The sequence below is a fragment of the Suricata suricatta genome, chromosome 10, assembly GCF_006229205.1.
Source record: "Suricata suricatta isolate VVHF042 chromosome 10, meerkat_22Aug2017_6uvM2_HiC, whole genome shotgun sequence".
Lineage (NCBI taxonomy): Eukaryota > Metazoa > Chordata > Mammalia > Carnivora > Herpestidae > Suricata > Suricata suricatta.
Genome location: NC_043709.1, coordinates 70,471,765 through 70,496,946, shown reverse-complemented (window position 1 = coordinate 70,496,946; position 25,182 = coordinate 70,471,765). Strand labels below are relative to the sequence as shown.

Genomic DNA, 25,182 nt, shown 5'->3' with positions numbered 1-25,182 from the left:
CCCTGGGGTCCGAGGGGAAAGCAGAAAGAATGCGGAGCAGGTACATCCTGAGCCAGGTGGCTCCAAACCGAAGGGGAGAGGTGTGGCAAAATAAACGAGGTGCTGGAGACAACTGACCCTAATTCGAATTATGAATTTGGGTTCACATGGTAGTTTGTGACGTTGAAGAACTTAAATACTCTTGAGCATGTTTCTTCATCTCTAAAACTGAGATAACATCCACATGATAGGGTGGTGGCAAAGATGATATTGCTTAACGCACGAAAAACGCCTTGCACCTGGAAGGCATTTGATTAAGCCATTTTTAAGTTTTATTCTCCTCAGCAGGGACTTCCCCAGCCTATAAGTTTCTGTAATACTGTATGAGCCATTTGCATCCAGATCTTTAATTACTTCGTAATGTTGAGTATCCATATCCTGCCTCCCAACGAACTAGTTAAGGCATGTTCCTCAGGTCGTCTCTGTTGCATCTTTTTTTCACCTTCTTTACAACTCACATTTGTCAATAGCAATTAATATTTTTCCTAAAGGGCTTTCTCTTTACCTTTCTATTTCTTATCCCTCTTTCTCAGCCATATTCACACTCCATTCATTTATTGAACATTTATAATACATCACTATGTGCCAAGCACTATACCTTTGGGTATAAACCTATAAAGACACTCGCTGGGCATAGGTAGGACAGTAAATAAGTTCGGAAGTAAGAGGGACTTATAAATGTGATACTGGGATACAGATATTATGATATAAGCCCGTAAAGGTGGGCAAACACAGAAAGGAGACATCAGTTCTACTGAGGGCATGCTCAAAAGACACTTCGTAGTAAAAAAAGACCCAGGATCTTGGGTGGGGTACGGGAAGAAATTCAGGCTCCGGGATCAATGAAACAGGTTCTTGTGTCTGGGAAACTGAGAAGTTTGGTATCACCAGCTAAATGAATGCCACGGGAGGGTATGATGAGTGATAAGACTGTAGAAGTTGAAGGGGCCAGATACTTGAGTGCCTTGTTTAGTATACCAAGAAGTTTGAACTTAATCTACCAGAGAGTGGGTGAACCATTGTAGGGTTTTTATATTAGGAAGTAACATGATCACATTTATTTTTTAGAGAACAGGTTCTGGACCCAGTGTGGAGGTTGGGACTGAAATTGAGATTAGAGCCAGAAAGCCGTTACAGTGCCAAAAAGTGAGGGAAAGGAAGCTGGCTTTAAACACACACACACACACACACACACACACACACTTCAAGGAGAAAAACCATGCTGTTAAACTGTTCAAAAAGCATTTGGAACTTTGAAGAGTTTGGCCATGAGAAACAAAGTGGGGGGAAATGCTGTATAATTTAGCAGTAGTTCTCCATTTGGAATCCCTACACAAAAAACTGCTGGCTCTGTGACCATGGGAAAGACACTAAAGAAACTTAAGCCCGTTTCTTCTATAAGGATGAAATTTCTTGCCTTCCATGACAAAAAAATGAAAACTAGCATGCTATCAAGATGTGTAAGTACAATTAAAACATACACTTACTCATTCAGTAAACATTTATTGAATATATTCTACATGCCAGACAAGGGGCTAGAGTGTACTGCCCTCAAAGGATGACAGGCAAGTAAAAATGATGACAATAATAAATTAATCCTTCTACTACACCTTACAATTCTGAGAGAAATAAAGATAAACTCAATGAATTACAAAGATGGATCACAAAAGCATTTATAAGAATGGAAAATAGATTTTGAGAGAGAAAAACTAAAGGATATATTACCAAAAAACTAGAGTAAGAACTAGTACTCATAGATCAAAGATATTTAAAGAGATGCCTACCACAGTTGTTCTCTATTTCAACAATGAAACTAAATGTAGTAAAAATAAAGAATAATTTAATGACCACAGATTGTTAAAATACTGAAATGGCAATTTTCATTCTTCAACAATTTATGGGAAGAGCATATCTGGAAGAATAATCATCCATTTATTCGACATCAGGATTCTGGACCATATCACAGCCCTTTAGATTCTTTTTAATCCTGTAATTAAAAAGGAAATTCTGTTGAAAAAATATGTAAGGCATTCCAAAATTAGTAATTATTTTTGTATTACTTACACTCTTAACTGGCTATCTTGGAATATAAGAAGCCGTGTGCATGCCCTTCTGATCATTTCCAGGATTCACACATTTTTACACATTTTTTTAATGTTTATTTATTTTTGACACAAAGAAAGACAGACAATGTGAGCAGGAGAAGGACATAATGAGAGAGGGAGACACAGAAGCTGAAGCACACTCCAGGCACTGAGCTGTCAGCACAGAGCCTGATGCGGGGCTCGAACTCACAAACCAAGAGACCATGACATAAGCCGAACGAAGGCAGACACTTCACAGACTTAGCCACCCAGGTGTGCCTGCAAATTTTATACTCTTAAATTAATTTTAAATTATTGAAAATCATTTATTTTTGAGGCCATAATAGTTATGAATTTCATTTACTGTATGTATGTACTCCCAAGTATACTTTTTAATCTCTAGACTACCCTCTTAGTGACAGCCTGATTATATATAAATTTTTAATAAAAGTTAATCTTCCCTTCATTGTCAAAAAAGCTAATTTAGGTGGACAAAAAAAATTTTAAAGTAGCAATGTTGTTTAAATTATGGAGATAGAGACCTCTTCCATGATCTAGAAAACTCAGATTCAGAATAATCCAAACTTCAAGAATTGTATATTCAAAAGATCAATCTTGATTATTCCTATAGCTCCTAGTACATTTTGATTACATAACCGATATTTAATGTTTTTATTTTTTTCATAAATCTTCTCAAAATCACTCTATAGCAAGTGTAGGGGTCTGCTCAGCATTCCCTTCCTATTTCTGTCTACCTCTTAGTATTTCTTAAAAAAATAAAAAGAAAGAAAGAAAAATCTCCTGGGGGGAAAGTTAAATTCTATATCTTATCAATGTACAAAAATTTTTCAATATAACTTTATAATGGTCTATGCATAATCTGATTTAACCCTTATAACACTTATATGAATTACAGGTCATTTTCATTTAAGAGACAAGGAACCTGAAATTTAGAAAAGTTTGTCAATCCCATCACTAATAATGAAGATCCATAATTCAAACGGAAATCTTGGAGGATCCAACACAGGTTTGTTTTTTCCACTGTACCATGCTGTCTCACTATGAACAAATAAATGCTAATCTGAGTGATGCAAGTTAAAAGTAAAAGAAAAAAGAAAAAAATCCACGTTATATGAAAACCCCTTAAGACTGGTCTTCATTGTGATTAAAACAAAACTTATAATCAGTGAAATACAAATCAGACTAGGTGCAAAACACAAAGAATCATAAATTCAAGACTAAAAGTGAAAACTATTCATTCTTCCGGTTGGCCTCTAGTGAAATCTCATTTCCCACAGTCCATTTCCTAGAAACTTTGTTGGACTCGAGGAAGAAGTTGGAAAATCGTACTGTCAGTTTGAACAGAAAGTATTTCAGTTAGGGGTTCATTCAGACCAGTAAATGTAGGGAAAAGGTAGAATTTGGGAGGATGAAAGAGTAAAGCAATTCTCTTTGTTCTCAAAAAACTCTTAGGCCACATGATTCAAAAACATGGCAGTGGAAGACCAGTGAATGGGGACACCTTAGCTCCTATATGATCCCTGGATTGGCTGGCATTTCCATCCACAAGGAAGAGAGAGTAGGGACAGGGTAGAATAGGAAAAGGAACAAGGAATATCCGATGGACCGTCCCTGTACTTCTCCCTCATTCAGTCTTCAGGATCCCTCAATTCCCATCAATACAACAGATTATAATCTATTCTTTTTTAAAATGGTATCAGTAAAATTAAAAGCTAGATTTGTAGGGAAAGCTAGTCATGCGGAAAATTAGAATTAAAACACACAATGCACAAGTTCTCTAAAAACCTGCCATCAATCAAGGTCGTGATTACAACAATAGCAACATCTTTTTCCTGACCCAGGTCACCAAAAGTTGAAGGCTGGAAATAATTAAGAATTCTGATACCATCACACTTCAGAAGTCCAATGCTTAGTTGAAAAAAAAATCAGAATTCTTATTACCCATATTCCTTTCTATAAAGGACTAGATAGCCCTATTTTATATTTGGCTTTTTACTTTTCGTTATTCTTAATAAAGTAAAAAAAAATTTTTTTTTGCTCTAATTACATTAAACTGTCCTTTATCTTACCCTGTACTGGAAACCTGGACTTTTAAATGTTTTATTAAAGAACTACCTCTTGGGCCTAAAGCAAGATCATTTTGCTCTTCTGAGAACTCAGCTTACTTTCCTTTTTTTAAAAAATGCTTTCATTGCCATTTTGTTCTCTAGGAGACTTCTCCCAAACTGATTTTACACACTATCCCAACTCTTCTCAATCTTGCTGACTCCAAAAGTAAACAGTCTCATTTCATTGTTGCTCTTACTATAAATTAAGAGGGTAGTGAAAATAATGGACATTAAAAAGTCTAAATTAACAAATCTTGGAACTCAGCTTCATTTCTGAATTCTCTTTCTAAAAGAGTTAATGGAAACATGGAGATGAGATGGTAGCCTTCATCCAAACTCCCAAGTAGACCTGCAGATCTAAACCTAGATGTAAGCTCACAACCTGCCACTCCTCAGGGATTCCAATTGTAGAGGCATCCATTTCACTGGGACTTCACCCCAAAAGTTCTCTTTGGGGCTTATCTTCACATATTGAAATGAAGCAATTGTTTAACTTAAAAAGAAAAGTCTAACTATTTAGCCTTATTTACAAGAGATTTGAGGAACTTAGTAAGAACACAAGGAAAAACATTAAGGTCAGAATCTAGAAAATATAGATCAAGAGTAACATGGCAGGCAATTAGTCCTACATCCTACTAAAATTAAGCCTAATTTGAGATTTTTCTCAGAAATGGAAAGCAATCAATAAGTTATCAGCATTGTCCATAAGAAAAAAGCAAATTTCCTCACGTGAATTTAAGCTTTTCCTGAAATAGGTCCAAATAAAAATTTTCATTTGGATTCTGGGTAATGTTCCCTCAACATCTTTACAAAAAGTAATAGCAGACCTCATTGAGCTGATTATTGATTTTTAAAAATGAGTATAGAAAAAATGATAATCTTACATGACAAAGTCGTAAACTTTGAAAATTCAAGTTGGAGTAATGAAATGGGAGCTGGTAAAACTACTATTGACAACCAACATTATCAGCTACAACTGTCAAGAGGAGATCCAAACATTTTAATATGGACTTGCAGTGAATACTTAGGCCAAACTGTGTTTCCTAGGGGGGAAAAAGTGGCAAGCACTCCCTCTGCTACTTCTGTACATTTTTATTGTTGCAGCAATGGCATTGTAATTACTTATTTACAGATCTCCCCACTAATATGTGAGCTCCACATTTGCGTCCTCTTGATAACCAATCCCCAGCCCAGTGCTGAGCACACAAAATATACTCAGTAAATGTTCACTGAATTGAATACTGATATAAACAACAGTTTTTCAGGAAGCAACAATCTAGTTCAGGAAAATACTGAATGTTACAATAGTAAAATAGCTACTAGACTCTACAACTACTAATGCGGAAGAGAAAAAAAAGATTCAGAACACGAAACATGTCTCAGAACACTGAAACCTTTCAGAGCTCTGCTTGATTTTCCCATAAAAGTACCTGGGCTTTTAAGAGCATATGTTTCAGAACTGGCCCATTCGATAAAGACAGAAATATATGCACTGGCTAAATATAAAGGCCACATTTAAAACATTTAAATTATCTGGGCTAGTGGGGATGTACATTCAGGAAAGTAAATAAAGTGTTCATATAATTTAAGGTAAAACTTCACTAGAACTTCTTAAAATGAACTGGTTTTGAAGAAAATGGTTTTAAAGTTATTACACATATTGCTACCCTAGTAAACAGAGCTGAAACTTTAATGACAGATTCATTGTGAACATGTATCACAGCATGTTTTTTAAATGTTCTCAGAGACGGACATGCTACTATTTGTTCTTTCTGCCTTCCTAGAGACTTTTCTCTTAGACTAATTTCTGTTTTTGCAGTTTGTTTTTCTCCTACCCCTTCCCTCCTTTGTTTCCTCATTCCTATCCTTCCTTGCTTTGATATTGCTGGTTTTCTATCACCCTCAATAGCCAGTGAGGGCATTCTTCTCCTTTTGCTTTCACAAAATGATCAGTCACATCCTGTATTTTGTAATCTTCAGTGTCTTTTGATTCTGCTCAGCTATTTTTGTCACTGATAACTTTTCTGCACTTCAATTTTTCTACATTCATGGTTCCAGACAACAGATGGGAGTCTGTGGTTGAAGGCAGGGGAGGGCTGGGCCAGTAAGTCAAAGTATTATTTTATGGTTATCTTTTTCCTTATACATTCACTTTTCTGTTTTCACTTAATTTTTAAAGTACAGTACAGAAGTTCCTATCAATTGCCCAATTCCTGTATCAGGTCTTTAAAAGATTCCAGAAGAGGTAACTTGCAGACCAAGCATATAAGTAAAAAAAGTGCCTCAGTGGAAACTGAAACTCCTAGACCATTTAGCATCAATGCATAGTACATGCAGAAACTACATTTTTAGGCAGTAAGGATTTTTGCCTAAAAGAAAGGTAATAAATAAGCTAGCAACTTAGAAAAGTTGAGGTTCTCTTCCTAATGTTTTCACTTTGTCTACTATCACTATAATTTTAGGAAAGCATTTAACAAAAATAAAACCTTTAAGTCAACTATTTCTACTGTGTAATACAAAGGTTTTAAGAATATGTATTTCTGGTATGCCTCAAATTATATCTTCACTATTAATTATATCAAAATAAGGTAATAAACTCTGAAAAACATTCAAATTCTTTTTGTATGGAACTTGGTTAAAAGAATCCACTGCTAAACTACAGGATAAATTTATGAAAGAGAGTTTAAAATGTACCCTAAGCCCAGGCTCAATCTTTTTTGCATATGTTAACATTAGGTATATTTATGGAATTTGGGTCTGTTTCCTGGTTTGGAAGTGTATTTGAGGTAGGGTAAAAATGAAAGCAAGTGAAGATAATTGTGACTGATGAGAGGAAGATAAAATTTCAAACTAGCCAACTCGGTTCATTTGTCCTAGCTCGTAGTGCTTGCCCATGGAAATTTGGCTGGGATCAGAGCAATCACCTGATGCAGAAGGTTCAGTGTAACCTACAGAACACAATTCCTGTTGGTCACCCAAGAGGGTGTGCAAATAATTTTTGTTACAAAGAATATTTTTGCACTTTCGTAATGGGATTTTACCTATACGAAAGGCTCATCTACTGCACCGCCAGTGTGTGTCATGTAATTAATAACAATTTTATGTGGATTGATATTTAATCCTCCCAACAACTTGATGAGTTCAATTTGATTACCATCATCCCTGTTTAATAGATGGGAAGTGACCTTGAGTAATTTACTGATGCTCACTTAGGCGTTATAACAGGGAGTCAAAACATCAGACACCAGTTAGCACTCTAAATTTCCACGCTATACTCCCCACCTATATGAAAAGACGCCTATACTCCATTCTAGTAAAATCCCATCTTCTGTCAGATTTTTCTCTCTTACAGTCCATTTAAAGTATTTGATCCTGAAAGTATTTGATCATCATCATAAGACCCAGTGCCCCCAAAGCATAGTTTTGATTTAAAACTAAAATTTCCCTATTACAATTACCATTTGTAATTTTTACTGTGCTAAAATTTTAAACATTTGAAACATGTTGAAAAACAGCAAAATATGACAAAAACCTTTTTCATGTTTTAAAAGAACATAACCAGTTAGGTGGGGTTCCAGTAAAAGTATCTTATAATAAAAACAAATTTTAATATTTCATTTAACAACACTAAAGAATGAGGTATATAAATGTTTTAATCACAGACTTTTACTGTATGCAATTATCTATATTTCACAACTAGCATCTTACAAAAAAGACAGTCCCATTGTGCCTGGAAAAAGTACTGCAACTGAACAGAAAATTACATAACCACAAGAAACCACCAATATCACAACTGTCAGGGTCTACAGTTTTTTTTGTTGTTGTTTTCTTTTTTGTTTTTCTGTTCTTCAAATGCAATCATAGTGTTTTTAAGTGGCATTTTGTATTTGGGTTATGTTTTTATGTTAACTTATATTCTAGAAGTCTCCTAGAGGTGGATATATACTAAGCAAATGGCTAAAAGCAGGAGACCCTAGGAGAACTGAAGAAGTACTGTGTGGTTTCTAGGTTGGATTTTTAAATACAATGTGAAATACATTATTTGTTGTAAACAAAAATGCAAAATCTGTAGTCATAAAAATATTTTATTGGTAATTTTACATAATAAGTGGGGCTGTAAATACTTTTTGTTATTTCAGGATATTGATAAATGCATAAACTGACAGTTGTGTCTGAAAATAGGATACTATGATTTTCATAAAAATCATTGTAATTAATAAGAGGCCAATTAAACTGACTTAAGATTAGTTATTTCCCAGATCTGTGCAACAGTTCCCATATCTGTATTAATTAGATTCATACTTCTATGACCCTGCACAAGTTTGGGGCAAGACAACAGTGATAAAACTATTAGTAAGTTAAAGCTTTTCCAAAATTTCAGCTTTTAAAATACATCAGGTTTCTTTTCTGGTTTTGCCAAATGTTTATAATTATTTTAACTGTAATGTTTTATATCATAACGAAAACATACCAGTGTTCAATGACAAGAGCACTAAACCTGAATTATAAAGCTAAATAATCAATGTTTTATTGTTAACTACTCTGCTAGTAAAACATTACAACAATGAATGTTTTAAAAGATAAACAAACAAAAACAAAAACAAAGATAAAACCAGAAACATAATTCAGGAACAATAATTTAGTAAAATGTGTCAAAAAACATTGGCAACGGTTCATACAAATTCTTTATTTAATAACAATTTTCCTATTTAACCACACCAAGTACCAGCAGGTGTATTTAAGAGGATAACCATTAAGAAAATCCTGTTGCAGCAATAGTTGATTAAGTTGATCTTTGACTTGTATACATATAACTATTTGTTTCACAATTCTCAAATAATACATATTTAGGCAGCTTGCACTATGTTATAAAAATTGAAATTCGTACATGCCAATAGTAGAGAATTATGTGTTAGAATTCACTAAACTAAAAGTGAAAATAGACTTACCAATAACACTGCATAATGAATAATTCAACCACATTTTCATGGCACCTTTAACTGTGGAGACCAAAATGTTAAGTCTGGAAATGTCTGGTAGGCATAGATTGCAATAAAATCTAACAAATTCTAACAAATTCCTATTTTTATGTAAAACACAAATTATGGATTGTGCATGAATATGTTTGTCATGAAAATGTGGTACCTCTTGGCATAATCTGTGTATTTGCATGTTATGACAGAAGTGACTAAGAAATTGGAGAAAATAAACTTTAATGAGATTCTCCATTCAGTGATGAGGCTTCTCCTCTGGGTGAAGATGACCTGGACATTCCCCTCTCTGTGTTATCAGAGCTAGACCCACTCTGACTGTGTTGATCTGCAGAAGCAGCACTAGATGCAGGCGGTGACTTCGTTTTCTCCTTAAAGTCTGTAATAATGACTGTCAGATCTCCAACGGTAACTTCCAAATGCTGAGCACTACTCCGATCCACGTTTTTCAATCTTGGCCTAAACACAAAAAATGATAACATTTTAAACTAGCTTTCCTCTCTACCAACCTTCTGAACATATAATGAATAAATTAGGTAAAAATAACAAAATAAATACAACTATATTTAAAGCTCTAGATTCATGTGTAACTAACTAAAAAAGTATAATTAAATGTTTTAAATCATTAACAATCAAACCAATCATTGATGAACCTTCTTCAACATGGCAAACTGATACTCCGGAAGCAATGGTCTCATAATTATGCTTTTATAGCTTTATCATAATTTTGCAGATAAAGATAGCTTATAAAGTTTTACTAAAATAAATGCTTTAGGCAGTAATGACATAGTTGTATCACAGAGTAAGTTGATAACTGTTAAGGCTCAGTTATATGCAAGGCTCTTATTCCACAGATGTGCACTGATAAGAGCATCATGATTATCTATTCTGCCTGTACCATGAAGATTTTAACTGGTCAAAGCCCACGCAAGTATCTGTTTAGTATTGTGAATATCACTCCTGGCTGTATGACTAAAAAAGAAACAGCTCAAACACACGTCTTTTAATCTAAGGAAGGAAGGAAGGAAAGAAAGGAAAGGAATTCAGAAGAGAAGAGAAGAGAAGAGAAGAGAAGAGAAGAGAAGAGAAGAGAAGAGAAGAGAAGAGAAAAGGAAAAAAGAAAAAAGAGAAAAGAAAAGAAAAGAAAAAGGAATTCTTTCATTTAAGTTTATATTAGTGGCCTCTGTGTTTAATTTCTAATATACTTCTCAAACTCAGAAAAACACTTTCATGATATTTTATGATACAGGAGATGAAATCTTTTACTTCTACTTTGTATATGAATAAATTAATGTCAAAAGAAAATATTAAATTAATGGTTTGTTTTATTATTTCAAAAATGCCATAAAACACTCTTCAAATTTACCTGGTTTTCTTATGACTGTTCTTTTTGCTAGTTGTTTCCTTTTCACTCTTTTCTTTTTCTACTTTATCTTTTTTCTCTTTCTTTGACTGTGTAGGGGGCACAAACTGCTGGGTAACCTGCTGTGCAACCAACTGGGAGACAGGTCGAGGTTTCCTGTGTGCATGTTAAAAAGAAAATTTTTTTATTATAACTTAAGAATATACATTCTTTATGAGAATAGCTCAGATTCTAAGAATACAGATACATGACATTATTTTCAAGTACAAAAAATCCTTATATGTGAGATAATTTAATGTGCAATTTAACAGATCTTACACATACACACACAAATTATTGTCTTTCCTATCCAACAAAAAGGGAACTATAATTAACAGTTAAAAGTTACAGCCCAAGATATATGGTCAACCATGAGAATATAACTGTTACATGAATCAATGTGAAAATTATTTCAAAAAGTATATCAAACTGAATGCTCACAGGGAAGCACACATATAAATAAACATGAATTTCAAAAACTTAAAAACTTGAACATTTATACTGAAATAACCTTTAAATGTATCCCTTCTCCCTTATAGAAGGAAACAGGTAACCTAACCATGTGTGACAATGGCTATTTGTTCTTTCCTCTAAAATATTTCATTTATTCATTTAATAAATATTTGAGTGTCAAATTTTCTCACTCTTTATTGCTAAAATGCTCGAGGTTCCTTTTAGCTCTAGCCACAATCTCAGCATGATTCTTTGACCTTGGCAATCTGTCTAGTCCTTTGAGACTTGCCTACTTACTCACTTATTCATTTAAAAAATATTGAGAACCTATTGCAAAAATTGCACCATGATACCTGAAATGGCTTCATGCTTTAGTGCCACTACAAACTGTCATCCCTCCAGCTTTATGGTAGAACTTGGGCAACTGTGGTCAAGATTCAAAGTAAACAATCTCTAAGTTCTTAAAATGAGAGACAGAGAGTGAGGAGGGGAAATGGGAGGAATGAAAAGGTAAGGGAAGGGAGAAGAAGATAAACATAAATTTTAGCAGATGGTCTATAAAAAAACAGTAATTTTATTGCCTGAAAATCCTGAACCCATTTTGGTCAGTAGAGTTATTAAAGAATCTTTTTGTTGTTGTTCCTCTAGAGCCATAACAAAATAGAAACCAATGAGAAAATACTGCACTATCTAATACAATCCAAAACTTTAAGGAAGAATCCTTTCATGGAGTAAATAGGAAACACAGTATGTAAACAGATTTCAGTAGATGGATGATTAATTTTGTTTAAAGCCTACAGAGTCTGAAGTACAGAAACCATATCCAGGAAAGACATACAACATAATTTAAGTAGGTTTGACATAGATATCAGGATTAATGCTGTAGATTAAGAGTTATACAAATGAAAGTGATATTGAAAGCATGGTAATTAATGGCTGAGGTTGATAAGGAAATAAAACTTAAAAAATGGATTAAAACAATGGTTTTGTGGGCACCTGGGTGGTTCAATTGGTTAAGCTTTTGGCTCAGGTCATTCCTGCATCAGGCTCTGCACTGACAGCTTGGGACCTGCTTAGAATTCTCTCTCCCTCTCTCTCTCTGCCCCTTTCCTGTGCACGCACTCTCTCAAAAATAAATGAGCATTTAAATACACACACACACACAATGGTTCTTGAATTTAAGGTACATCAGGATCACCGGGAAGGCCTGTTTATAGCTTCCTTAGCCCTATTCCCAGAGTTTCCAATTCAGCAGGCCCTGGGGTGGAGCCTGATAATTTTCATTTCTAACTGGTTTCTGAGTTAGTTGTTGCCTCTGATCTAGCCCACACTACACAAAGAAGCTTGAAGAATTGCAATATATTGTTACTACTGCCGAATATAGATCGAGATGGAGAGCCGGGAATGGGAAGGCAATGAAAAAAAGCAAGGCTAAATAGGATGAAATCCAATAATAAAAAGCTAAGGAGTCTGACTTCCCCTTAAAGATGGGAGATCACTGAAGAAATTCAGAATTTATTTTTACAAAGATTACTGGCAGCAGTCTAAAGGGGAAAAGTTACCTCAGAATGGCAAGGAAACTGTTAGGAAAGCTACTTTAATAGATCAGGCAAAACTAAAAAGAGCTTGAACTAAGGAAGCAGCAGAGGGGTTATATAAGACAGGCTGAAGAAGCAGAACCAAAACATGGTAACTAATTGTGTATACCTTTCTCCCTTCTTAACCAACAGAGTCTCCTCTAGAAAAACAAAAATCCTTGCTTTCATGGAGTCAATATTATGTGGGTGGAATCAAACAAAAAATAAAGAGTCTGAAATGTTCATTTAAATGCTATATGGGGAAAAAATGAGGCACATAGAGATTGTTGGAATTGCAGCTGTATTGTTTTCTTTTCTAGCATGTAAATCTCCACAAGGAAAGGGATGGTATCAGCTTTATGCACCACTGTATAACTTAGTACCTAGCACAGTTCTGAAAAAATACTAGACACTTAGTATTTGTTGTTGAATGATAAAATTAAGTTTAACAAGGAAAAAAGATACTTTTTTTAAGAAAAGGAGTACTGTGAAGGGCACCTGGGTGGCCCAGTCGGTTAAGCACGCAACTCTTGATTTTCGCTCAGGTCATGAGTTCAGGGTGGTGGGAATAGAGCCCTGTCTGAGCCCCGTCACGAGGCTCTGCACTGAGCATGGAGTAGGATTCATTCTCTCTTACACGCATACGTGTACTCTCAAATTAAATTAAAAAGAAAAAAGAGTACTGTCTCTAAGATTACTCATTGGACAGGATCAACTACTCACTACACAGAAGTAAACAAGTAGTAAAGAGCAGGGAGAATTAATTTGTCTTTTAATTATGTTGGAAAGTGGAAAAAGAAAAGAAAGCTCAAAGGTACGGTAGGATTGAGAAAATATTTGTTTAAACTAATGCCTAGTCAATAGTGAATCACCTAAAATTGAGTCATTCCAAGATATAAAATGCAGTAGAGGTATAGTCATCATTTGGTCTCTCAGGGAATATGGATCTCTAAATCTCTTCCTTCCATAACAAATAAAGGTTGAGCGACTTCCTTTATCATGTATTATACTGTGTCAGTCCCTCCATCCTAAAATTCAGTGCAAAATAAGTTAACAAAAATCTTAATGATTAAACTGAATTAAGATAAAAAATTACAAACACTGAAATAAATTTACATGAGTTTGAACCAGAGCAGAAATCCTGACTTTTCTATCAATAAATTGATGTTATGGAGTAGCCATTTTTGATAACCAGATATATATTTTATTTATATTATATTTATTTAGTGCTGCCCTTGAGTAAAATTGTATATTTTTCTAGGTTTTCCTACATTCATTAATGACATCAGTTCCCCAATGCTATGCTCCTATAAGACCTGAATATCTCAATCATGGATTCTCTGATCAAGATTTTCAGGAACATGATTCTTGTACTGTGGTTAAGTACAGAATATTTTTATAACTTGATCAATCACTCTCTCACACCGCCAGCATTTGTCTCCCAAGTGACTACCCATCTACTACGCGACACTGTTCCTTAACATCTCACTCCCACTTTTTAAAAAAATTTTTTTAAATGTTTTATTTATTCTTGATACAGAGAGAGACAGAGCACGAGAGGGGGAGGGGCAGAGAGAGGAGGAGACACAGGACCAGAAGCAGGCCCCAGGCTCTGAGCTAGCTGTCAGCACAGAGTCTGATGCAGGGCTCGAACCCACGAACGTGAGATCTGACCTGAGCCGAAGTCGGAGACTTAAACCGACTGAACCACCCAGGCGCCCCTCCCACTTTTTTTTTTAAGTTTATTTGTGTGTGTGAAAGAGGGAGAGAATGCACACATGTGTGACTGGGGGAAGGATGGGGGGCAGAGCGAGAGAGACAAACAGAGAAAGAGAGAGAGAGAGAAAGAGAGAGAGAGAAGGAGAGAGAGAATCCCAAGCAGGGTCTGGAGCTGTGCAGAGCCTAATTCAAGGCTCGATCTCACAAACTATGAGATCATGACCTGAGCCAAAATCAAGAGTCAGACACTTAACTGACTGAGCCACCCAGGCACCCCCTTACTCCCGCTTTAATGTGAGAAAGGGACAATCCTAATTCCCGAACTTTGGCCTCTTGTAACTGTTGCCAAGTCTTTTTCATATTTAACAAATGTTATCTCTCCAAAATCTTTCTAGAAGCATTTCCCCTTTTTATATGGCCCATCAATCTGAAAATATTAGAGCATGATTTGCTTCATAAGTCAACCTTATAGTTGAATTAAATGAATTTGTAATTTATTTTTAAATGAGTTACGAATCTAAAATTCATGTTATACTCTCAGTGTTAAGAACAAACTACTCAAAGGGCGCCTGGGTGGCTCAGTCGGTTAAGCGTCCGACTTTGGCTCAGGTCATTACCTCCCAGTTCATGGGTTTGAGCCCCGCATGAGGCTCTGTGCTGACAGCTCAGAGCCTGCAGCCTGCTTTGGATTCTGTGTCTCCCTCTCTCTCTGCCCTTCCCCAGCTAGTGCTCTGTCTCTCTCTCTCTCTCTCAAAAATAAGTAATATCAAAATATTTAAAAATTAAAAAAAGAACAAACTACTCCATAAATGCATACATAAAGAACAAAAACTAATCAGGTAAGGGGCTGGTCCAAAAACAAATTAGAAGACTACCACATTAAACTGCAAGTGAAGTAATAGTGTTAAGGGTCTATTGCATACATAATCAAGAGAATGGCATTGAAACAATGAATCCGATGACATTTCATAAGGATAACCCAATCGGATGCACACCTGAATAAGAGGGATAGAGAACTCTCCCCCTAATGGGAATAAAATGAAAGAAATCAGGGGAATTTATAAGGGCAGTGCTGTGTACTGAATGTTTGTGTAGCTTGCAAAATTCATTTATTGAAATCCTACCTCTCCAAGGTGATATAGTATTGGGCGTGGGAGGAACTTTGAGAGGTGTTTGGGTCATGTGGTATAGCCCTCATGATTAGTGCTCTTGTGAGAGACCCCAGAGAGACCCTCTCCTGCCATGTAAGAAAAAGGCTGTCAATGAAGAAGTGGTCCTTTTCAGGCAGCTAATCTGCCAGTACCACGATCTTAACCTTGCAGCTTCCAGAACTGTGAGACATAAATGTTTGTTGCTCATAAGCCACCTCTTTTACGGTATTTTTGTTATAGCAGCTCATATGGACTAAGGCAGTTGCAGGAAAGCTAAGAACAGTTCTACTCTAAATAGGAGGTATTGATATACTTGGTGTTAATTAGTTGTTAGATTTATAGATTTAATAAAATATATGTTAGTGATGAATCACTGAATTCTACTCCTGAAACCAACATTACACTGTATGTTAATTAACGAGAATTTAAATAAACATTTTAAAAAGATTTAATAAAATATAAGCAAAGCAGTCCTTTGGACAAGTATGAATTCAAGACTAATGGTTCTTGAGAGGTTATACCGTTTTCTCTTTTTATCTGAGACTTTCCTAAATGTGTTTTGCTCCATTCCTTTATTCTTAATGACAGTTGATTGTTACTTAAAGATTATGATTTACTTAAAGGTCCATTGTTCTAGGGTTATTTGATCTGGTTCAGCTTTGGGAGAAAAGGCAGCACAAAATATAAACACACAAGTACACATACAGGCTAATTACTGAAATGAAGTTCTCTGCTGCTCTCTAGAGGCTGAGTGTGCTTTAAAGGTCCTTTGCTGAAGATCGGGGAACACAGCTTAGCTTTTCAGTGTATCATAGAGTGACTCACCCTCATCATATCCTACTAAAAAGGAAGCCCTCATATCTCCACGGATACTAAGAAAGTTTAAACTATGGGGGCACAGCACCTGTGTGGCTGAGTTGTTTCTGACTTCGGCTCAGGTCATGATCTCTCAGTTCGTGATTTCAAGCCTCCCCCGACCATGGGCTCTGTGCTGCCAGCTTGGAGCCTGAAGCTTGCTTTGGATTCTGTGTCTCCATCTCCCTCTGCCTCCCCTGCTTGCACTCTGTCTCTCTCTCTCAAAAATAAATATTAAAAAACTTTTAAATAAAAACAAGACGTTTGAACTATGATCCATTTTCTACTTTATGAGAAAAATATACAAGATAGTAGGAAATTTTAGAGGTGGCAGATTGATAACTCAGAAAATAAGAAGCAGGGTGAAATTTTTTAGATATGCCTTTTTATATTCAGGGATTTATCATTCATGGTTTTGACAATACACCCATAATGCCAAAGATTCTGTTAAAATGGGGACAAAAATCATCTAATTAGTAAATTACCACATCTTGACTGCATTCTATTATCATCTTCTGTACATAAAGTCATGACTACATTATAACTTGTGTAATATGATATTCAAAAGTTGGGGGATCTCCATATGTCTACGTATCCTTCATAAATAGCCCAAATAGACTGTGCAAAATTTTACAGATCTGTTGATTTACTGAAACATAAGAAAGGGTGAAATTTCAACAATACCATCAGAATGAAACATTTTTAGGAGCTCCTTGATTTTCCATGTATGTAGAAACTGGTACCTGTTGCTGGGTATATGCCATTTCTAACTACGTGTCTGCTTCTATCCCCACTGCCCCATAACAAAAATTCTATGTGCTAAATACTTTAAGAAAAACATGTTTCAAGCTTGATCAACCTCTACACAATTTAGCTTTGTCAAGCTGGACAAGCAAAACAAATAAGATATAAAACATTTACTGGTTCATGTCTAAAAGCAGCAGCCTAACTCATAGATCCAAAAGAAATAGTCTCCATGACACTAAAATATATGATAAAATGAAGCAATATAATAAATTTCAGTGAGTAAAAACAGCTGAAACTTCTGAGTCTGTCAATACACTGCTAACAAAAACCCAAAAAAAAAAAAAAAAAACACCTAACCAAAGTAGATTTTATAAACAGCTACCTTGTTTTGTTTAACAAATTTTATTGTACACTTACATGAATCAGGTACAGATGCTGGAGGTTCACAATGGGTAAGACAAATATAGTCCATGCACTCAAAGAATTTGCATAACAGATGAGATAGAAACCATAAAAAGTAAACTTTTAAAAAGTGAGTTTTATCAAAAGTACTAAGAAGAAAAAAAAGTGTGCTATAAGAAAAAACAGAAAATGAACTGTTTATAAACAGGGTGGGAAGAACTTTATTTAGTTCATGTTTAAACTGTCAGTATATCAGGAAAAACAGCCATGAGCATCGGCCTTTTTTCTTAAATTTTTAATTTTTTAAAAGTTTTTATTTTATTCTATGTTTTTTATTTATTTTTGAGAGACAGAGAGAGACAGCGCTAGCAGAGGAGGGTCAGAGAGAGAGAAAGAGACACAGAATCCAAAGCAGGCTCCAGGCTCTGAGCTAGCTGTCAGCACAGAGCCTGACATGGGGCTTGAACCCATGAACCGTGAGGTCATGACCTGAGCTGAAGCTGGACGCTTAACTGATTGAGCCACCCAGTGCCCATATTTTATTTTATTTTTTGAGGCGGGGGGTGGAGGGGTGGTGAGCAAGCACAGGGGAGGGGCAGAGAGAAAAGGCAAGAGAGAGAATCCCAAGTAGGCTCCGCCCTGTCAGCGCAGAGCTCAATGTGGGGCTGGAACTCAAAAACCACGAGATCATGACCCCACCTAAAATCCAGAGTCAGACACTTAACTTACTAAGCCACTCAGACACCCCTAATTTTTTAAATGTTTATTTTTGAGGGAGACAGAGACAGAGCTCAAGTGGGGAAGGGGCAGAGACAGACAGGGACAAAAAATCCAAAGCAGCTTCAGGCTCTGAGCTGTCAGCACAGAGCCCAATACAGTGCTCAAACTCACCGATCACAAGATCATGACCTAAACCCAAGTTGAGACGCTTAACCGACTGAGCCACCCAGGAGCCCCAACATGGGTCTTTTTAAAAAAATTTTTTTAACATTTATTATTAAGAGACAGAGAGAGACAGAGCACGAATGGGGGAGGGGCAGAGAGAGAAGGAGACACAGAATCCTAAGCAAGCCCCAGGCTCCCAGCTGTCAGCACAGAGCCTGACGTGGGGCCTGAACCTGCGAACCGCGAGATCATGACCTGAGCAGAAGTTGGTCGCTCAACTGACTGAGCCACCCAGGCGCCCCTCAATGTGGGTCTTTTTTAAAAAATACCTTAAGGGGCACCTGGGTGGCTCAACTGATTGAGCATCCATCTCTTGATTTTGGCTCAGGTCATAATCTTACAGTTTGTGAGATCAAGCAAGCCCCTGCAAGTCAGCTCTGGGCTGACAGCTCAGAGCCTGCTTTGGGATTCTCTCTCCACTCCTTGTCCTCTCTGCCCCTCCCCTGTTCATGAGCACTTGCTGTCTCTCTCTCAAAATAAATAAATACATCTAAAAAAATAAAAATAAAACTACTTTAAATCATTACATAAATTTACAGAATAAAATTCAACATTAAAAATTTTACTAAAACTTTAAAAATATACTAAACCCAAATTTTTATTCTGTAATAATGTGCTTTTTTAAAGGCATATAGACAAAGTTTTTAAAATTTAATTTTAAAAAAAATTTTTAATGTTTATATTTGAGAGAGAAAGAGACAGAGTGCAAGCTGGGGAGGGGCAGAGCAAGAGGGAGAGACCCAGTATCTGAAACAGGCTCCAGGCTCTGAGCTGTCAGCACAGAACCTGATACAGGGCTTGACCTCACAGACCATGAGAGCATGACCTCAGATGAAGTCAGAAACTGAGTTAACCAACTGAGCCACCCAGGCACCCCTAACTTAAAAAAAAAATTTTTTTTTAAAGAACTTCCATGTGCAGTGCCTCATTTGGCTGTGTCTGGAGTCTTGGAAGCTTTACTACCCTGTGTTTTCCTATAAATGGACCTTGAGAGCTTATTTGGAGATTCTAGCAGGGGAGCGCAGCTACTCCTATACCCTTGACTGAAGAATGGTATTCCTCTGTCAGGGAAGTCTCTCCACTTCTCTGAGCATGCAATTTTGGCAGGGACACAGTGAGAGAGGAAGGGAACACCCACCTAACCATCCAGATTAGCCAAATCAACCCTGGCAATCAATGGGATGACAGATGTCACAGCCAGATCGCCCTCATATTCATAGACAAAGTTTTTAATTTGACTAACTCCTCATCGGCTATTAGGCCTAATCATAGGACTATATCTACCTTGTAATACTGATTTCATGATTTCAAAAACACCTATACTAGATGTTGGCTTATCTTCACTTCCACTTCTTGCACTGGCATTATCAAAACACTTTACTTTGAAAACCATGATGGCTCATAAATTTTGAAGAGAGAACAACCATTTTCTTTGCTCCAAAATTACCATTTTCATTTTTAGACTAGGTATACATACCTATCCCTCAGAATCTGTCTACTTATGAATCACATCACGTACATTTTGATGCTAAGCATCAGAGAAGGTAAAAGAATATGATCACATGTCTTTATAGCAAAACAAGATGGCTCAGGTTCATTGTTGCAAAATACTGCATGATAAAATCCTTTCTGTTGAATGACTACTCATGTAAGAAACCATATTTCCTTTTTGTCCTTAAAAATACAATATTCTGTACTGATTCTTGGGTATGTGGAAAAATTCATCGAGAATATTATCATGTGAAGACTCAGAGAGCCCAGCACTGTGCAGTCTACAATGGCTTAACAAGCATAAACCGAAACCGAAGTAAATCACTCAGTGTGAACTCCCTGAATTTCTCAGATTTCTCCTATAGTCTGGGGGACCATTCTGTAGCCTGCTCAGACTCTTTCCTCCCAGACTTTCTGAAGTAGTTTTTTTTTTAATAGTAAATCAGTTTTAGAGATTTTGTGATGGAGAATCAGAAGGAAAATAGAAAGACACTAATGAGAGAGGTTTTGTTTTGTTTGGTTGTGAGGGTTGAAGAGGTTTTGAGAATTGTACGTTGGGAGCAAAACTGTTATGTGAGGACAGAAGTGGAAGAGGGAAAATGATAACTAAAGAAATGTTGCTAGGGCTTTCTTTTTTCAGTTTCAAGAAACACAAATAAAGAATCTGCTGCTTTATTTTACAATTGTAAAAAAAAAAGCTAATCTGCAAAATAATTAGCTTTAGTAGTCTTCCTTCTGTGACTGGTCTATTTGGTGCACAGAACACACTCATATAACATGTTATCTTAGACTTTTAAATGATAAAATATTTTTACAAGAAATGTGCATCAAGTCTTTGTGGAGTCCCTGCAGCACCTCTGCAAGATCCAGGTCTTGCACCCGCCTTTGTAATGCTGTTGATCCTTTCATGGCTATGTTCTATCTCCCCAGCAACTGGATTCTAATCCCTATGTGAGGAGAGAGGAGGAATCTCACTTATTTTGGTATCCCCAGCACTAGTACAGATCTTACAAGTATAGATGCTCAATAAACATCTCGCTATTAATGATCATGAAAAATACCAGTTAAATATGATGCATAATAAATACAACTATTAAACAATCATACGAACACTGATTTGATGAGATGCCAACTTTTGAGATTCACTTTCTTGAAAAAATTGCTGGTATCTTTTGAGCCATTTACTTCTTTTCCATGAAAATGGAATGAACGATTTAATGTACATGTCTGTTTTCTATAAAAATCTTTACTAAATCAAAAAATAAGAGTTCTTACTAAGTGGTTTTCTCTACCTCCAAAAACTGAAATAATCTACTCTGCTAATACCAGAACTATTTGACTTATCAGCAAAATTCAAATATTACTGATAGTATAAGTATTCAAATTTTGTTGTTTTTCCAGAAGAATCATTATGCTAACAAAATTTTACAAGGAATCTCAATATATTAAACTAAAAAAAACCTAACTTCTACTTGAAGTTGACATGGAAAGCCCACATCTGCTCAGTGCTCCCCGCTCCAAACTCCCAGTTATCCCTGAGTATGGCTGTGAGAAGCACAACGGAAAAACCACCAGCTGAAGGTATTCACACTATACCAATTAAATTTACACCTCAGGTACTACATACTCTTTCTTCTTCTCACTTGCCTAAGTATGCTTACAGAACGCAACGAACAATATCCATCATTTCAAGAACCTGAGTATTCTGAAGAGTTTTTACCCTAAGTTCTCTATAGATTTAATTTTCAACATTAAACACTTCTGCAAAAGCCCAGAACACATCTTTCCTACCAAACTCTTGGTAAGTAGCGGCAGCAGGGCAGACTTGATTCCTTGGCAGCTACTAAGAAGGTCCTTGGTAAGGAGAGACAAAATAAAATAGATGACTACATCAGCTTTAGAAAAACTAGGTTAGAATGCTCAAGCAACTGAATCTCTAATAAACCCCTGAAATCATTAACCACCACCACAGCTCCCTTCATCTGAAACCCTAAAGACACTCTCTAGAACTGAAACAGATTCTCTCCTCAATTTTTCCTTCTCCTTAGGCAAACAAATATCAAGTTCTTCCCATTTTTCTTTCACATTATTGGAATGGCTCCCCCTTATGATTCCCATGACTACCTCTCTCACCCAACCCAACAGCAGCCTTCTGTATTATCTACCTAACTGACTGTTTTCTCCCCTCCAATCCAAGATTATTCTCCCTTACATTCATTTATTTAACAAATATTTATTACACTGTTCAAATTAGTGTTCCGAGCACTGAATTTACTTTTACTGTGTGCCGTTTTATTATCGGGTGACCCTGATTCTTGTTTCACAGAGAGAACAGAAGCTATCTGATGAAATCTCCACAAGCTCCTGTGTCCATATCCTATAACTTCCCTATCCCTATCACAGCCATGCCTCTTTTCCTTCTCCAGGATGCCATTCCTGCCACTGACCTCCTTTCTCTCCTGTTTCAGAGATACTTCCTCCTGTAAATAGGTTATTCCTGTCAACATACAAACACAAAACAATAGCTCTTGCCTTAAAAGTAGGAAAAGAGAAACAATTCTTTCCCTAAGTCACATCCCTTCCTAGCTACTGCCCCATTTCTCTGTTCTCCTTTCTATTATAAGCATCAACGGTTTCTCTATAGTCCCTTTCAAGACCTCTTTCCTCTATCCTCTCTCATGCTCACCCCATCAGGCTCTTGTCCCTACCATTCTACTAACACTATTACTTTGAATATCAACAACAATCACTCTACCGTATCCACTGGTCAACTGTAGCTCAATCCCTAATTAGTCTTTTCAAGCAGCATTTGACTGAGTTTACCATTCCTTTACTTTGGGCAAAGCTTTTTTCATACGCCTCTAGAATGTCACACAATTTTTCTCCTGCCTCACTGGCTACTCTTTCACAGTCTCAATTATTGGTTATTTTCCTTCTTTCACAATTTCTAAACTTTGGAGTGCATCAGGACTCAGTCTTCAGATATCTCTTCTAACTACACTAACCCTCTAGGACAGTGCTACTCAAAGTGTGCTCCACTAACCGAACGCAGGTCTCAGCACCTGGAAGACTAGTGCAAATGCAGATTTGCAGACCTTGCCCAAGGACTACAGATATTTTCTATGCACACAAAACTCAAGAAATGCTATTTAAGGCGACCTAATTTAGTCCTTGCTTTAAATACTATCTGTACAATAGTTCTCAGTCCAGGCTCCACATTAGAATTAACCTAAAATACTTTTTAAAAGTAATTATGCCTAGGGGAAAAAAGTTAAATATTGTTAAATTTTATAAATAGAATAAGATCTATAAAAATGAACACTTACGAAAAAACTAAGTTTAAAAAATTTTTTTAAATGTTGTATTTATTTTTGAGAGAGAGAGAGAGAGAGAGAGAGAGACAGCATGAGCAGGGGAGGGTCAGAGAAAGAGGGAAACATAGAATCTGAAGACAGGCTCCACACTTATGAGCTAGCTGTCAGCACAGAGCCTGACGCGGGGTTCGAACCCATGAACCATGAGATTATAACCTGAGCCGAAGCTGGACGCTCAACTGACTGAGCCACCCAGGCGCCCCAAGAAAAACTCAGTTTTTTTAAATGAAATTACTACAATGAACATTAATTTTAATAATGAAAGTAGTCCCTGAATAATCTTTTCTGGGCATAAGAGCTTTCCTCAAGGACATACACACATGTGCATACACATAAAAAACCCCTAATGTTGAAACATGAAAAAAAAAAACGTGATCCATTCCACTCCAAGATATTTACCCAGAGAAGGAAATATATATCCATACAAAGACTTTTACGAATGTTCACAGCAACTTTATTTGTAATGGCCACAAACTGAAAACAAACCAAATGTCCACCAGCAGATGAATAAAGAAATGATGGTACATTCATATAATGGAATACCACTCAGCAACAGAAAGGAATGAACTACTGACACACTCCAAACACAGTTGAGTATCAAAACAATTATGCTTAAAGAATCCACAGAAGACTATATACACTATATGATTCCATTTATGAAATTCTAGAATATGCGAAGTGATCTAGAGAGAAAGCAAATCAATAGTTGCCTAGCAACTGAGGATGGGAAAGACGTAGCAACAGGAGGGAAGAATGTACAAAGAAATTTCTGGTGATGATGGGCATGTTCACTATCTTAATTGTGGTGATGGTTTCATAGGTATATTCATACATCAAAACTTACCAAATTGTACATTTTAATTGTGTGCAGTATACCGCATGTCAATTATACCTCAATAAAAGCAGTTTTTAAAAATGTTTAACCTGCTAATCAAATTAAAAAATGCCCCCGTCCTGAGATAAATCAATGCATCCACAGTTGAGAACAACTGAACTATAAAGCGGTACTCCAAGATTTGTATCACCAATCCAAATGTCTTCCTGAAACCCTAGACTTACATAACCTATTTAACATCTTCACTTCAACACTATTTCTGATTCCTCCCTTCCATGCTTCTCGTCTCTCACAGTCTTCCTATCTTAGTAAATAAGCTCCATTTTTTCCAGTTGCTCAGACCAAACACATGGTAGCAGTATTCATTCTCCACCTTCTCTCACACTCATATCTAACTTACCAGCAAATCCTTTCTATTCTATCTTCCAAATAGACCTAGAACTGGATTTCTCACCAACCCCACTGATGCCACCCTTGTAACATCCTGCCCCTGATTCTTCAACTGCTTGCCTCTCACAAAGCAGCCAAGTCATCATTCCAGATATAAATCAAATTACATCATTCAAATTATATAACTCCTCTGCTTAAAACCATTCACTGATTTCTCTTCCCATCCAAACCCCTTCCCTTGTTACACTCCGGCAATCAGAGCATACGGCAATTGAGAATAAAATCTAAAATTCTTGCCCTAGTCTGCAACCCTACATGATTCAGTCTCTCCCTCCACCTCATCTTCTTTAATCTCCCCTGGAGGCCCCTCTGTTCCTGTGTCTCAGTCGGCTTGGAATGCCACAACAGATACTGTAGACCATGCGGCTTAAACAACAGAAATTTATTTTCTCACAGTTCTGGAAGCTACAAAGTCCAAGATCAAGGTCCAGCAGGGTATGGCTTCTGGTGAGAGCTCTCCTTCTGGTTCGCAGAGAGCCTCTTTCTGTGTCCTCACATAGTAGAGAAAGAAGAGAGATCACTCTTTTCCTCTTCTTGT

General features: G+C 36.4%; 1 protein-coding gene and 1 long non-coding RNA gene across 6 annotated transcripts in view; one reads left to right on the top strand and one right to left on the bottom strand.

Annotated features, from left to right (window-relative positions):
* Window positions 1-40: 40 nt before the first annotated feature.
* On the top strand, window positions 41-10,254 carry LOC115303693. The gene is made up of 3 exons (XR_003914197.1): window positions 41-99; window positions 3,040-3,150; window positions 10,098-10,254. It is a non-coding gene; the product is annotated as an uncharacterized LOC115303693 (long non-coding RNA).
* YAF2 (YY1 associated factor 2) overlaps window positions 7,888-25,182 on the bottom strand; it is a 73,909-nt gene continuing 56,614 nt past the window's right edge. For 3 of the 5 annotated variants that reach the window (XM_029953542.1, XM_029953543.1, XM_029953544.1), the window contains 2 exons: window positions 10,610-10,762; window positions 7,888-9,702 (listed from right to left, as the gene is read on the bottom strand). In XM_029953542.1, the coding sequence (XP_029809402.1) occupies window positions 9,465-9,702; window positions 10,610-10,762 (391 nt within the window). In that variant the 3' untranslated portion in view covers window positions 7,888-9,464. Of the gene's footprint in view, window positions 9,703-10,609; window positions 10,763-25,182 lie in introns of those variants that run through there. The other 2 variants (XR_003914194.1, XR_003914195.1) reach the window with 2 other exon arrangements.